A 16,407-nucleotide genomic window follows, 5' to 3' on the forward strand; every position below is an offset into this window, starting at 1 on the left:
GCTGAGCTTCTGCATTAAACACTAGCTAGATGTTTCTCAAAGAAGCTGAATGATGAGTGGCCACATAACCTGCACCTATTTCAGATGTTAATTTGTCTTTAATCTATACTCCTTAGAGCTGTAGAACAGCACCATTAAAGCTGTGGAGCCTTTAACATAAGGTTATTAAAGTGTTTTAAATGGCTCCATTTGAATGATACAAAACACCTATCAAGAAGAAAGTCAGTTAGCCTAATGACATAGGTTTATAGAAGAAGTGCAAAATGCTGTATTTTGGCCTGCCTACTCAGAAATAAGATTCAAGTTCTTCCTACACTATTCACCTCTCAAGCTCTGGAGTGCATGAAATTGCCTGCAACACTTAGAGCTTCTTACAAAACACTACAGCTGTGACTTCACACAATGATTAATATAACACCTCGTACTTAAGGAAAACACACAGCTATCAGTTGTAGTAAAAAAAAAAACGCCACTGGGATGTGAAAAGAGTATTTTAATTTAATTTATCTGGGCTTAAGCACAGCTTCCAGCTCTGTTCTTCTTTTCCTTGCACCATAAATACAAATCCCCCTTCCTTCAAGATGTCAGAGATAGCATCCCATCTCAAACACGGACAGAGCTGACTGGGTGTCTCAGTTTGGACACAAATTCTAGGAGAAAAACGCTGTAAAATGAGCCTTTCTCTCTAAAAAGAGAGGGCTTCAATAACTCCCTTTTCTTCTGCCAATGAGAGAAATGGATACCAGGGGATGAAAGTGGAAAAAAATGTAAAACTCTTTATTAACAAAGCAAGATATCCACAAAGCACAGGAAAAAAAAAAGAAAATTGAACTTTACACCCCACCCCCACCTTGTCGCGTGGCTGAGAGGCAAAGATAGCGACGGCCCTTTGTCAGGGGAGGAGAAAAGAGTTCACAAAGCAGTTGGGAACCTGCTGGATTTCTGGTGTAGGTCTTCTCCTCTCAGCCCGCGAAGTTGGTAGAGTTTAATGTCCCTTCTCTCACTGGCTCGGTCTTTCCGGGGTTTGGACCAGCCGGGGCCACCCCGCAAGCTCCTCAGGCAGAAGAAAAAAAAAAACAAAAAAAAAAAAACAAAAACAAACCACAAACCCAAAAAAAAACTGTAGAAAGGATTTGCCAGTGAAAAGCCTCCAGGCCAGGGGAAGGGAAAAAACCAGTAAAAAACCCAGAAGCGTCTTGCCTAAGTTGGCGAAAATTAATCCAGCAAACAAGTAAATGAAGTAACAATCCATGTAGGCGCCAACCACTTCGGAGAGAGATAGCTTGAACAGGGCGCAGTGCAGGAGCCCGAGGCTCCCTGCCCCACCCTCCGGGTCCATCTTAAAGCTACAGAAGTTGTTTTCTGGGCATAAAGCAGACAGGGAATAAAGCATCATCATCAAATCACCCCAAGACACTGGGGCAATGCTTTCAAGTCACATACTCATGATTATCCACAGCACTTACATACTGTAGGTTTAACTACTGATTATCAGTTTTGAAAATGAGTGGCTATCTTCCCCTCAAATCAGACTAATCAAGAGTAGTTTGTACCTTTACCTTCCTTTGCAGCCTTATAAATCCTTTTATGTAACCTACTCCCTATCACTTTCAGGTTTTCTAGTAATAGGGGTGATAAGGTTTTTTTCCAGTATCAGTTTGTCATACAGTAGTGTGGCTAATGACCTAATACAGGATACAGCTTATTAAACTGCACTTTACTATATTCAGACACAGGAAGACACAGCACCTAAAGTTTCATCTAGGACATATTTCGGATGCCTAGAATGTGACAGTTACTTTGCACACTACTGCAAGGAGCTCCAGGAACACATACAAAAATAATAATCTGCTCAGCAAAGAGGAGACTACTGTCCTTGAGTACATTGTGTGGCTCGGGTGTGGAACTGAATGAGGATACACACATACAATACACTGTACCTCGAGGAATAACAGCTAGTTGTTTTCTTTCAAGTCTAGATTATGTGCTGTGCAACTCTTTGATGCATTACACAAATGGTTAGTTCTATAATAACCTCTACTTTAGCTGAAGTTTCTGATGCTTGCCCCTTTTAATCAAAGCTCAGATAGAGGCACTGTATTGCAATTTGTCCCCTTCCTACTGTGAAGGAGAAAACTGAGACTGAGTGGTACTCAAGTTTGTTTTTCTAACGAAAAGCACCCACCCAAAAATCTATGAACAATGGAAATAATTCTAAGAATAGACTGGCTTGCACCGTGTGTGTTAAGCCAAACATTTATTTCCTTGTAACATAAGAGTTACAGCATTTACTAGTGCTGCATAACCAACAAACATTATACATTAGTGAGAATTATTTGCAGACTAGACAGTTTAGCTTGACATACTGATCTGAATCCTGGTTAAACAGCTCTACCAGTGTACAGAGACTCCAAGTGATACCAGTTAGAACACAGTTTTTCAATTTCAAGTGTCTTAAATTTCTCAGACAGCAAAGGTCTGCTTTTCCCTAAATGAAAAAAAGTTCTTTTGGTGATACCATGTTTAATCTCAATAATGTCAAAAAAGGGTATTGTTGGGGTTGGAGAGTAGAACTAGAAATGCACAATCCTATATTTTCCATCAAAAAACCCCAACATAGTTATTCAGCTCTGCTACCAATCAACAGAATAACTTAATTCAAAAAAAAAAAAAAAAAAACCACTGATGTTGAAAACCAAGTTTCCAGGGTACCATGTCATGGAGGTTTTGTTTGTTTGGCTATTAGAGGAACTCAGTGTCAGAGCCATTCTCCTTAGCTTAGTGTGTCTATGGGGAGATAAAGAAGAAACAAGTCTTTCCTTAGCCTGAACACAAAGACCTTTCAGCATTCTAGAAGAGAAAGCAAGGATAACTGTAATGCTGGGAGTTATTTATTGCCACTCCCCCTGCTTCATGACTGTCCTAGATTGCAAGGCAAGATGTATTCTATTTGCCATCCATTTGTGGTGTGGCAGTTATCTTCTGTTAATTGGACAGTTTTCCTTATCTCGTCCATAAACCAATCCTCCCTCCAGGGAGATATCTTCTGTTAATGGGCCATTGATTGTCACTGCATGACTGATAAAATTACAGCATCCCATTGTGAGATGCTCTGCCCAGAGGGAAGAGCCAAGCATTCCTACGTGGATATAATCTGAGATTTTGGGACAGCAGAACAGCTTTTCCACTGGATTCCCAGAGGAACAGCTGCTTCTTCCACTGCTTCTTCAGGGGACGATTACACCCTTTTCTACAGGATCACTGCTCCAACAGAACCACACCTGACACTCCAGGAGGACTGCAGCCACAATTCCAACTGGACTGCTACCAACACCCTGATTAACAGGGTGTCAGGTTGTATTCTGACTCTGACAGTGTTGTTTTGATTTACTGCATTGTTTATTTTTTTATTTTCTTCCCTAATAAAGAACTGTTATTCCTGCTCCCATATTTTTTTGCCTGAGAGCCCCCTTAATTTCAAATTTATAACAATTCAGAGGGAGGGGGTTTACATTTTCCATTTCAGGGGAGGCTCCTGCCTTCCTTAGCAGACACCTGCCTTTCCAAACCTAGACAATGACAGAAGAACAGTATAGCATACAGAAGAAATGAGAACATGACAGCACTTTGTGAAAGAGAAGGAAGGGGAAGAAAAATTGCATGATGGGAGTGGCACCTGCTTTTCTCAGGTTGGAGTTTGGTAATGGATTACAGTTCCTTGTACTGGATAAAAGGTACTACAACAACATTTGATTAAGTACTGGTCCCATATAAAACCAATTATAACAACTACATTTGTTCAAGAAGTTTGAGAGACTAAATTTGCAACAAGGAGCTTTAAAATCACTGCCTATTCTCTTGAAAGCAGAAAGCTGCATGAAATCAAAAGAGTAGTTCAAACTTGTTAATGTGGTCTAATTACCTGAGAGATATCATCACTGTACAGCCAGCTGTCAGTCAGGTGCGGGCAGTCAGTATAGAGGCCTGGTATTAGTTATCACAAAGTCACAGCCCTACAATGTCTGCAACATTTACCAGCCATGTCACTTGTCATCGAGTCCTAGCCCAGAGAATGTGACATTCATTTGTTTAGCTTGTATAATTCTGACCCATATCTTATAGTATATAGTAGAAGAGTATACAATACCACATGAGTTTAGGAGGTTTCAGGATAAAGAAGAGCACTGGAAAATACTGGCAGCTCTCATACAAGGATTCTTAAGACTCTACATTTCAGTGTTGGGAAGAAAAAGGCTTATGTGTTTACCTGATTTCAAGTGCTTTGATAGCTTCTAACATCTGTAAATACTCAGCTGCTTTCCAAACATCATTTGCTTCTTCCTCACCTTGGACCATTAGTTTTGCTGTATAGGTGAACTCAATTAGGTGACGAAATGCCATGTTACTTACACCTGTTTACAAGCAAGAAAAACAGTCTCTTTTAACAATTCCTCAGTCTTTCACACTTGCCTGCTCACAGTACTCCAATAGCCAGTTTCAAGAAGATGCCATCCTTGAAAGGCTCACATTGGAATAAAGTCTACTATAGAAACAGGTAAATGTGGAACAACTACAGTCATTCCATGAAAAAGATAAAAAGGATAAGATGGACAAAAAGCTACTTGTATAAAATAAAAAGGTTCAAATTTAAACATAAAAATATGATATCTCTCTCTCAAGAGATCTCTGAGCGACAAATTATTAGAATCTGCATTGCTCCAGGAAATTTCCTCTTACCTACTAGGAAGGTATTGCTCCACATCTATCCTGTTCTTGCATCCCAGCAAAGGTATCTTTTTTTTTTTTTTCCTTCAGGGGAAGTTTTTTCCAGTGGCTATAGCTACCTGTACTGGTTTTGGTTGGGACAGATTTAAATTTCTTCATAGTAGCTAGCATGGAGCTATGTTTTGGATCTGTGCTCAATCACAGAATGGTTTGGGTTGGAAAGGACCTTAAAGATCACCTTGTTTCAACCCTCTGCCATGGGCAGAGACACCTTCCACTAGACCAGGTTGTTCCAAACTCCATCCAGCCTGGTCTTGAACACTTCCAGGGATGGGACAGCCACAACTTCTCTGGGCAACCTGTGCAGGGTCTCGTTACCCTCACAGTAAAGAATTTTTTTCCTAATATCTAATCTAAACCTACTGTCTGTCAGTGTGAAGCCATTCCTCCTTGTCTTGTCACTCCAGACCTTTGTAAATCGTCTCTCTCCATCTTTCCAGTAGACTCCCTTCAGATACTGGAAGGCCCCAATTAGGTCACCCTGAAGCTTTTCTTCTCCAGGCTGAACAATCCCAATTCTCCTAGCCTTTCCTCATAGCAGAGGTGCTCCAGCCCTCTGATCATCTTGGTGGCATCCTCCATACTTGCTCCAAGAGGTCGATGTCCTTCCTGTGCTGAAACAGTGTTGATAACACACTACTGTTTCAGTTACTGCTGAGCAGTGCTTACAGAGAGCCAAGGCCTTTTCTGCTTCTCACACTGGGCTGACAGCAAGCGGACTGGGGGTGTGTGGACAGTTGGTAGGAGACACAGCCAGGACAGGTGACTCCAACTGACCAAAGGAATATTCCAGACCATATGACATCATGCTCAATATATAAAGTATGTATGAGAGGCAGGTGGAGGGGCCACTGCTAGGGGATTGGCTGGGCATTGGTCAGTTGATGGCAAGCAACTGTTTTAATTTGCATCACTTGTCTTCCTTGAGGGTTTTTTTCCCCTCTTTCTTTTCTCTTTTACTTATAATTTTCACAAAATTACTATTTCTTTTTAATTATTAAACTGGTTTTATCTCAATCCACGAGTTCCTTTCTCACTTTTACACTTCTGATTCTCTCTCCCATCCCACTGGTGGAAAATGAGCCAGCCTGGCTCTGTGGTGCTTAGTTGCCAGTCAGGGTTAAACCACAACATTACCTCACAACTCAAGAGCTGATATCTAGAAAACTAATCAATATGATCAAGCATGCATTTAAGCCCATACCAGGGATACTACATTCATTTTGAGCATGAGCACACAACTCTGAAGGTTTTAATTTGCATGAATCAGACTACCTTCAATCTCCACCAAGGGCTCCTGAGTGAAATCTTGGAAGAATTTGTAGAAGAACTGGCTACAGGCAGCAAGAACAGCCTTATGAGCTTTGAAATGGTGACCTACAAAGAGAGAGAAAAAATTTGATTTAGGATAACACCTTCTTCACTCATGGTGCAGAATAAGTGCAGGTGCAGAGAAGAGAACAGCTGCAGAATCACCCAGTCTACAAGTCTATTCCAGCAGCTCATACTTAGTGTGTCTCCTTGTAACATGGGATACCACTGCAGCTAGCCTATCCCATCTTATGCAGATCCTTGCTGACATCAGTGACCTTGTTGAAACTCTTCAATTCAGTCAGCTGAAGGATGCACTCAAGAGTGTTTCTCTTTTCAAATATTTAGGTTGTGGTAAATTCCTATTCAAACTTTTTCCTGTATGTCTTGGGCTCAGCTCTCAGATTTTATCCAAGCTTGTTGTTGTTTGACAGTGGCCAAATGCCAGGTACCCACAAAATTGTTTGCTCGTCTTCTCTTGCTCTCAGTTGGGCAGAGGAGACAGAAAAAAAAATAACAAAGGGCTCGTGAGTTGAGATGATGTATTGGTTTTGCATGGCCTGGTTTTTGGTAGCAGGGGGGCCACAGAGGTGGCTCCTGAGGGAAGCTGCTGGAAGCTCCCACCATGTCCAGCAGAGCCAATCCCTGATAGCTCTGCAGATAAACATGCTGCTGGCCAAAACTGGGCCAATGTGAGAGGTTGGTAATGCCTCTATGATGACATATTTAAGAAGAAAATCAAAGCAAAGTCAGACAGTTTTTCTTCTAGTCAGAGAAGAGGAGGAGGTGAGAACATGTGAGGGAAAACAACATGGCGACACCAAGGTCAGTGGAGAAGGAGGGGGAGGAGGTGCTCCAGGCGCCGGAGCTGAGATTCCTCTACAGGCTGTGGCAAAGACCATGGTAAAGCAGGCTGTCCCCCTGCAGCCCATGGGTCCATGGGGGATGCAGAGATCCACCTGCAGCCCATGGGGGAGGTGCTCACACCAGAGTGGGTGGATGCCTGGAGGAGGCCGTGATCCAGTGAAAGATCCGGTGGAGAGAGAGGGCCCTTGCTTCCAGGCTGGAGCAGCCTGTCCTTGGAGGACTGCACCCTGTGAAGAGTTACCCACATCGCAGCAGTTTTGGGAGGATTGATTGCCCATGGGGGGAATTCACATTGCAGCAGGTGCAGTAAGACTGCTGCCCGTGAGAGTGGACCCATGCTGGAGAAGTTAATGGAGAACTGTCTCCCGTGGGAGGGATCCCATGGTCTCACAGGGGAAGAACCCCTCTCCCGGAGCAGCAGGAGAAAGTCTCTGTGATGAACTGACCCAAAAACCCCCATGCCCTGTCTCTCTGCATTGTCGGTAGGAAGGGGCTGGGGGGGAAAAAGGTGTTTTAAGGGCTTATCTTACTTCTCATTATCCTCCTCTGATTCTGTTAGTAATAAATTCACTTTGTACCTCTAAGCTGAGCCTGTTTTGCCCTTGAAGTGTTTTTCTCCTGGTCCTTAACTCATGAACCCTTCATAATTTTTTTTTCTCTCCTCTGCTCAGCTGTGGCAGGGAAGGGTGAGTGACTCTCAGTGGGTGCCTGGCATTGGGCCAGTGTCAAACCACGACAGATGAGGATTGGGAGAAAACATTCCAAGGGCAAAACAGGTTCAAATTTAAAGGTATAAGGTAAATTTATTATTAACAGAGTCAGAGGAGGATAATGAGAAGTAAAATTAGACTTTGAATTGCCTTTTTTCCCTCCCAACCCCTCCCTCTTTCCCACCAACAGTGCAGGGAGACAGGGTGTGGGGGTTTTGGTCAGTTCGTCACCCAAGACCTTTTTCTGTTCACTCAGGGAGAGGAGTCTTTCCTCTGCTATGCCGTGGTGTCCCTCCCACAGGAGACAGTTCTCCGTGAACTTCTCCAGCATGGCTCCAATCTCATGAGCAGCAGTCCTGCCAAAATTGCTGCAATGTGAGTCTCTGTCACAGGCAAACAGTCTTTCTAAAACTGCTGCGGCATGGGTCACTCATCCACAGGATTCAGTCCTCTAAGGATAGGCTGCTCCAGCCTGGAAGCAAGAGCCCTCTCTCTCTCTGTCTGTGGAAGCACGGGCCCACTCTCTCTATTCAGGTCTCCCACTAGATCACAGCTTTCTCCAGCATCCACCCGTTCCAGCGTGAGTAGTTCTTTCACGGGCTGTGAGTGGATCTCTGCATCTCCCATGGACTTCACGGGCTGCAGAGGGACAGCTTACTTTACCAGTCCTCACCACAGCCTGCAGAGGAATCTCAGCTCTGGTGCTTGGAGCACCTCCTCCCCCTCTTTTTTTCCACTGACCTTGGTGCCACCATTATTGTTTTCCCTCACATGTCCTCACTTCCTCCTCTTCTCTGACTAGAAGAAAAACTGCTGTCCATAAGTACTATTGCCAACAAGTTCCACCAATTCAAAGATTCCTGCAGGATCCCACAGCGCCAAAAGGTCAATCTTGTTTATGTTCTGCACCGAGGAGTTGCTCGCCATGCTTGCAGCCAGGCGGCCCCACTGCCACCACATGGACAGTGGCGGCTGGCGCTATTTAACGCCTCTCTTCATGCGGGGCACCGGGAAGGAGAAGCCACTGCCGCCACCCCTGCCCTTCTGCCTGTGGTGCAGCTAGCTACAGGGCGGCCAGCTAGGGGTGGCCAGGCAGGCAAGTCTCACCATGGGCTGCACCAAGATGGCGGCAGCCACAGCACCTTGCCACCCCTGGAAAAACTGTGCATGCACTGTTGTGATTTTCTTTGCAAATATGTCATCACAGAGGCATTACCAACCTCTCTAATTGAACCAGCAGCATGTCCATCTTCAGAGCCATCAGAGATTGGCTCTGTTGGACATAGTGGAAGCTTCTAGGAGCTTCTCACAGAAGCTACTTCTGTGGCTCTCCTCCACTACCAAAATCTAGGCTGTGCGAAATCAACACAAAGCTCTCCTTGGATTTTGCTGCTCTTACATATGGATGTATTCAATCATCATTTCTGCCATCACAAAGATCCCTGCAGAACAAAATTGGTTTAGCTCTATTCTTCCTGTTTTCCAGACTGCGTATTCCCATCACAGTGCTGCCTTCTCCCTGCTCCAGGCATGAACATCCAGAAGGCTCCATGGGACAGAGGAAAGAGAACCAACATGTATTAGAACTACACAGCTGCACAAGAAAACAGTTTTGAGCTCAACATGTGGATTTAGTAATACTGGAGCAGGAACAAACATTCAGGATAAGTTTTGTGCAAGTGTTGTCAGTGAAACTACGGTGATTCCAAAGAATTATTTTTTTCTTCATTTGCTTACTTTTTTCTAATCCAGGCTCTGTAGGTCCCTTTTCTTTCAAGTGAATTCTTGCTATCCTTTTAAGGATTAGGTGGTACTCCTTTAGCTAGGTCTGTCCTAGTGGACACTGCCTATCTTCACTGAAGTGCTCATCCATTTTAAGACATGTTTGGGATAAGAAGCAATCTTAGGTGACCTATCAGACACCGCCTTTTCTAATGAGATAATAAGCATTTGCATCTCTATCTTCCTTTTAAACTAACACTTACGTCTTTAGAATACATAGAAAAAGATAAGTGAGTTGTTCTACCCTATTTCAACTATAGATTAAAATAGTAGGCAAAAACCCAAGAAGCAAGAAGGCAACCTTATTTCAAGCTGGTTTTTCTTTTTTCTTTTTTTTTTTTTTAATAATCAACCAATATTTGTACAAGTTCAGCCCCTTGTTTGGAAGGGGCTCCCTACTCTCCCCCTCTACTCTGCTCTCATGAAACCCCACCTGGAGCACTGCATCCAGGTCTGGAGTCCTCAGCACAAGAATAATGTGGACTTGTTATAGCAGGCCCAGAGGAGGCCACAAAGATGTTCACAGGGCTGAAACACCTCTCCTATGAAGACAGGCAGAGAGTTGGAGCTATTCAGCTTGGAGAAGAAAATGCTTTGAGGAGACCTTAGAGCACCTTCCAGTGCCTAAAGGGGGCTTAAAAAAAGTGACTTTTTACATGGGCATATAGTTATAGGACAAGTGGGAATGGTTTTAAACTAAAAGAGGGGAGATTTAGATTACATGTCAGGAAGAAATTCTTCCCTGTAAGGGTGGTGAAGCCCTGGCACAGGTTGACCAGAGAAGCTGTGACTGCCCCATCCCTGAAGTGTTCAGGGCCAGGTTGGATGAGGCTGGAAGCAACCTGGTCTAATGGAAGGTGTCCCTGCCCATGGCAGGGGGTTAGAACCAGATAAGCTTTAAGGTCCCTTTCAGCCCAGGCCATTCTGAGATTCTATTAAAAGCAGAAACAAAATTATTAATATCTGCTGGAGACTCTGTTCAGCCCAAGATTAATAACTGAAACTCTGCAAGCAACTCACACACCAATAGAGCCAAGAATGTTAGCAGCCCAGTTTGACAGTTGACCCATGACAAACCCAACAGCTTCCCAGCACAGCTTTCCGAATTCTGTGGGTACCAACTGGTTCTCAAGTGTATACATACCATCAACAATCAGCGTGATATCTGTAAACTGGTCCTGCTCACGTTGTTCATTGAGTCTATCCAAAATAACTTTATAGTGTTCAGGGAATTCCTGGATACATTCCATAATTTCTTTGGCTTCCATGGCAAAAGGATTAGTCTGCAAAAGATGTGGTAGGACAGTAAGAATACTGTGCCACTTAGAAAGTACTATGCACAGTCAGCTTATTATACAGACATGAACTAACTAGCATTTTTCAGAGACTGCAAAACCAATGGAAACATCAAACTGTCTTGGTAACAAGTTTACCTGATTTTAGCTGTCAGGTAGGAAACATGAGGGTTAATGAAGTATGGCTTTATTTATACGTAGTTTATAAACAGTTTTTCATTTTCCTCTAAGAAATTCCTTTTGGTGGGGGGAGGGAGTGCCAAGACCTGCCTTCTTCAGAGGAGACAATTTCAGAATGTTTCCTCCTAACTTGTCTCAAACCGTGACAGCATGAAGAAACAGTCAAAGTTCATAAATGCATTTCTTTATTCTACAAATTCAGCAAGGATCCACCTCCCTCAAAGCAAATACTGCAGGGGTGTAACATCTCCACAGCTAACTATTCTCCATCTTGGCAACATAATGTCATAATCTTTATAGTTACTTCTTGAAATTCTATCAATCCTCTTTGTGAAAGAATGGTTCTAAAATTTTTCATACTTAAGTCACATTTTGTATCTAGTAAATGCAAGATGTTTACTTCCTTTAAATAAGGATGTAATAAACCAGCACTTTTCAGCTTCTGGGTACACAGGAGTTGCCAGGGATTTAATGTGTTGTCACACCCAGAAGCAAAGAGCTTCTTATTCACCCAGGCTTCTTACACTTCTCCCCCTACAAGGTGAAATATTCTTTGCCAACTTTTAAAAGAGACATATAGGCTTGTAATCTCATGTCTATTCCTCCCTTACTTATACAACAAACATAGGTGGAGGTGGGAGTTGCAGAGATCCTCAAACTTCAAAAAGTTTAGCAGAAGTCTGTGCCTGTGGATGAGACACAGAGGGTGTGCTGCTGATGCAAAAGAATCTCTGGAGAGAGTTAAAATGCTTCAATGAAAGCATTTTACAAATTAACTCTGGGAAAAAATACTTCAGATCTGTGCAGCAGCACTCATCTTCAACTTCCACATTCACATGTCTCACACTGAGAATGCCACAGAAAAAGCAAAGACATTTCAAGGTCACATTAATGCAGAAACTTTGTTTCTTGTCATAGTCTAACTCACTTTGAAAAATACATAGTTTCTGAAAGAAGATGGTCATTCGGCTTGAATGACTTTTATAGTGAAGGGTATGTCTCAAATTCCTTTATTTTTGTACTTAGTATGGACAAAAGGAAGAAAGTTAGGAGAGCTGCTAGTATCAAACCAAACATTGAATACAGAGATGGAAAATTAAGGTGTGGCTAAGAAGCAGTTTTCTTTAGACTGTTAGAAGAAACTAGATAGCAAGTGTTCCCTAACTTGTGCAGATTTTTTGCATGTGACTGGAATTGAAAAGTCCTGAGCTGATGCCACCATGCTTGCTAACACCCCTGAGCAGATGTGTAAATTCTACCTTGCTTCCAACAAACACATACTGAAGAAGAATTACCTGGTTATGATAAAAGCAAAGTTATTGTCTTCTAACTAACAGACATAAGGTAAAAGAATTTGTGGAATTCCTATTTTTACCACAAAACACACTTTCTTGCATCTCAGAAAAATTGTCCCACAGAGAAATTATTTTGCCAAGAGATGGAAAAGAGCAGAAGCAACTGCCTATGGAAGTCTAGTTCTATCTGCTATCACTGCTTTGCCAGGCAGATGCTGAAATACGTATCAGGATCTTTTGAGGGCAAGAGAGAAAGTAAGGTTGAAGGAAAAGAATGCTACTGCCTTCACCTCATCTGTAATGATGGATCTAAGAGATGATCAGCATCTTTCTTCCATCCATCATTCCATAAAGTTTCATGTAGAAAGTTGTCATCCATTTACTCCACTGTTTAATTTTTTCTTGCCCACTTTTGACATATTGTACATTGATAGATGACTTGCAGTTAAAAGTGTAATTCCCTAGAAGTTAAACCAAACTAAATTTCAAGCTCAAATCTCATTATCTCCACCTATCCAGAATTTACTTCTAAATTGTGTTTATAGGGAGATCTTACACCCCCAAAATAACAGAGCAAGCCCCCAATACAAGAAATTTTAAAAAGTTACAGTCTCTCAGAACACTAAAAATCACAAATAAAAAAAAAACTTATGATAGATAATTTATTGTCCTGAATTAACACAAGACTAGTAAAAAAAAAAGTGAATTTATTGCCCATCCTAAATACAGTTGCAGCATACATTGAATCTTCTCATTTCAAACTCAGTGGTATTGCAGAAGAAAGCCCAACAGAACAGCATATGTTCAATGAGAGCATGACTACTTTGGAGCAAGAAGTGAAATGCAGTCCTCAGAGAAAAACCAAGATACCAAGGAAGGCAGACAGAAGTGATCCAAGTTGACACTAACATGCAGACTCGTTTATGAGTGTTGAAAACTGGATTAATTCAGTTATTTACCTGGATTTTTCAGTAGACCCAGTTGACTACTGACTTAACCTTATTAACTTCTGACACTAGATGCATCTCACAATATGCACACAATTAGCAAATTTTTTCTTATAAATCTACCTCAATAAAGCCATCTTATTACTTCCACACTCCTGGATTTCAACAGGAACTCCTCTTATTTCGGGCACAATATATTTGTTTTCTTTGTCTATATGTATTGTATGCAAATGCAGGCAGGCAAAGCAGACAACACAGAACAGCAGACTGAACACGGGCCAAACCCCTGCCATTTCATTGTAGCCACATCAGGAAAGGAGAATGAGGGGTGTTTGGTGGGTAACAGCAGTAGTTGCTGGAAAATAACACAGACATGAGAATTTCTTGTGCACTTTTCTATTTATTTTTCTTCAAAGATAACAACCACAGAGCAAGGACACAAGCCAGCCCCTCAGTTCCCTCTCAATCACATACAAGGCCTCGCTATCGCTAAGACAGAGATGACCAAGGCACCCACGCCCCGACAAGCAGGGCAGGGCATACATTGGGGTTTCTCACTTCCAAGGGGCAGGAGAAGCCTCACGTTGTCCATAGCAGCTGAGAGGCAGAACTGCGACCCGCCGCCAAAACCCCTTGCAGTTCCCATCAGCCCGAGTCTGCGCGAAGCTCTTGAAAGCGGGGCCGAGGCCGAGGCCCAGCCCTGTCAAAGCCCCTCACAGCCCCGCGGACAGCCGCAGCCCAACTGGCGGGCGCTGACAGTAGTCTGCGCGAACCCCGCCAATCGTAAGGCGTCAGCAGAGCCCGCCTCAAACGGAGAAGCAAAAGTGCGTCCGCCGAGTCTCAGAAGTGGCAAAAGGCCTAATCAGCGCTAAGTGCCTGCCGGACACGGGCATTCCGAGAGAGATGTGCGCAACCACCGGCAGGCGCAAGTATTCCACAAGGGCTCCCTTGAGGAAGGAACCCAACCAGTGCCGGCCCGAACCATGCGTTTAGCACACCGCCACCTCATTAGTCGTTATTACGTCATCAAAGGGCGCATTAAATCGATTCCTTTTCAATTCCCGGCTGGGTCACACTCTGGAGGCAGTTCTGCTGGGTAACTCACCGTAAGGAGCCCCTCACCCTGCCGCGCTCGCTCTGCCGTTACCGCTTCCTGCTCCCCTGCACGTTGAAAAGCAGGGCAGGCGCCGGCCAAATCGTTACTCGCATTCCCGGCCTTCACAGCGTGCGGAAGTGACGGTAGGGTCACCTTTCACACGATAGGGTGCGCAGGTAGTGAGGGGCGTGGTTCGACTGCTCGGAGCATCCTGAGAGTTGTAGTATGGGATGTGTGCGTCTGTCAGCACCGTATGGCTGCGGGTGGGGAGCAGCCGTTGGGGGTCGGTGACGTTGCCGTGAGGCGCCGCAGCCGGCGGGGTTGGGCCTTGGAACGGCGGGGGGAGGGGCAGGGGGGCTACTTCCCCTAGGATTGGCCCGCTTCCGTGTCGCTAGCTCTCTCCGCAGGGGAGGAGGTAGTGCCCACGCGGGGTAGGGTAGCCGCGGGAACTAGCGGCTCTGACGGTTATTTCGCGCAGTCCCAGTCCTGAGCTGTGGTGGGAGTCCTAGCGCCGGCGGGTGGCCATGGCGCCTGGCAGGGCGGTTGGCTGTGGGAGGGGTTTTGAATGTTCCGCCCCTGGGATGAACACGGATGCTTTCCGAACATCAAAGAAAAATGCAATTTAATTCATCATTAGGATAAGATTAAACATCGTCGTTTTTTTCCCAGACTTAAAGTCTCTACGTTTGCCAGTTTCATAAATGAACCAACAAGTACATGCAAATTACTTGTAACCAAGTGTTGGCAATAATCGACTGCCTTTACTGTGTTACAGAAATTATACATGCTAACCACCATAATAGGGTTCAATTCTAGGTTTCTGATTAATCAATAAGTCTAAAGGAGCTTCTTCTATGTAGTCCTTTTTATTAATAACACTATAGCTTAAGCTGGATGTTTCTGAAGAGGGACCTCAAACAAAAAAAAATCCCTGGGCAATTATACCCTTATAATCCCAATTCCTCACCCCTCATGTGTTGGTGGTTGATGGATAATGAGATGATTGGCTCTTGCAGTTAAGGGATGACAATAGTCAGTGAATATTAAGAAAAGCTTTAGTGATGTATAGTTATGTTATTGTAGTTTAGATGTCCACGGGTCTCCCCATAGGTCCCTTTCTCCCCCTCTGTATTGTTGCCATCAGACAGCCTGGATTGTCTAGGACAGGTAGAAAGAAGGCGTGCAATTGTGCCCCTTCCATGGGGCAACTGGGAATGGAAAAGCTTGTTGCTTAGGGAGTGTGGCATGGCAACACCTGACCTCCAATCAAGTTACAAGAAAGCAATCTCCACCAATAAACAGCAAAGAAGAGCTGACTGACAGACTTTAGGAGGGGCCAGGGTTGGCTGATGCAACCCCCAGGAGTATAAAAGACTGAGCATCCATCTTGAAGATGAACCTGCCATGTGGTACCCATGAGGGCAGTTCCCAGCGCTGCAAATTTTTCCTTATGTAGTCCTTTTGTTGTGTTTTTGTTAAGGTTTAATAAACCTTTTAAATTTTCAAAGTGAACAGTTGTTTTTCACAATGGGGGCTTGTACCCGGATATAAAATCTCTTCTCCTGTGGCCCAGGAGATTTCGGATGAATGACACCCTGTCGGAGTCCAGAACATCCCTTTGGCTGCTCTGGATGTCTCGAGACCCTGGCAGGGGGCTCCAGGGATCTTGGCAACAAGTCAAAAACACCTGTGGCTTCAATTTTAGCCCATGGGAGAGGCTGCCAACCTTATATGAGGAATTACAAACCAAAAGGGTTCGAGTAGTGTAATAAGGGAATTGACACAGGGTGAAAAAGTAGAATTTTGGGGTTTTTTAGAATGTAATTCAGGGATACAATATGGAGGAATCTGGGTGTGCCCTAGCCTTTTCTTCCTTCTTCTTGTCCGCCATGTCTCGGTGTGATAGTGACACTTTTCTATTGGTCTAGGATAGGGACACACTGTCCAACATAGATTTTAGGTATTGGTACAGGAACTGTAAACATGGTACACATAATTTTGAGTATATTATGTGGGAGACGCCCGGGGCTCGGGGCAGACTGCCATGGCTTCTGTACTAGGTGGACCTCGGCAGGTCAGAGAGAAAATATTTTAGATAAGAAGAAATAAACAACCTTGAAAACTCAGCTTCACGCCTTC

At 43.9% G+C, this 16,407-nt stretch overlaps 1 protein-coding gene across 1 annotated transcript in view; it reads right to left on the reverse strand.

Annotated features, from left to right (window-relative positions):
* The window catches only part of LOC137465560 (zinc finger protein 131-like), a 36,990-nt gene extending 22,520 nt beyond the window's left edge, over positions 1–14,470 (reverse strand). Inside the window, exons 1-4 of the mRNA XM_068177643.1 lie at positions 14,278–14,470; positions 10,600–10,738; positions 6,061–6,162; positions 4,268–4,412 (exon numbers count right to left, since the gene is read on the reverse strand). Of these exons, the coding sequence (XP_068033744.1) occupies positions 4,268–4,412; positions 6,061–6,162; positions 10,600–10,723 (371 nt within the window). The 5' untranslated portion in view covers positions 10,724–10,738; positions 14,278–14,470. The remainder of the gene's footprint in view (positions 1–4,267; positions 4,413–6,060; positions 6,163–10,599; positions 10,739–14,277) is intronic.
* Positions 14,471–16,407: the final 1,937 nt, after the last annotated feature.

The sequence above is a fragment of the Anomalospiza imberbis genome, assembly GCF_031753505.1.
Source record: "Anomalospiza imberbis isolate Cuckoo-Finch-1a 21T00152 chromosome W unlocalized genomic scaffold, ASM3175350v1 scaffold_31, whole genome shotgun sequence".
Classification (NCBI taxonomy): Eukaryota; Metazoa; Chordata; class Aves; order Passeriformes; family Viduidae; genus Anomalospiza; species Anomalospiza imberbis.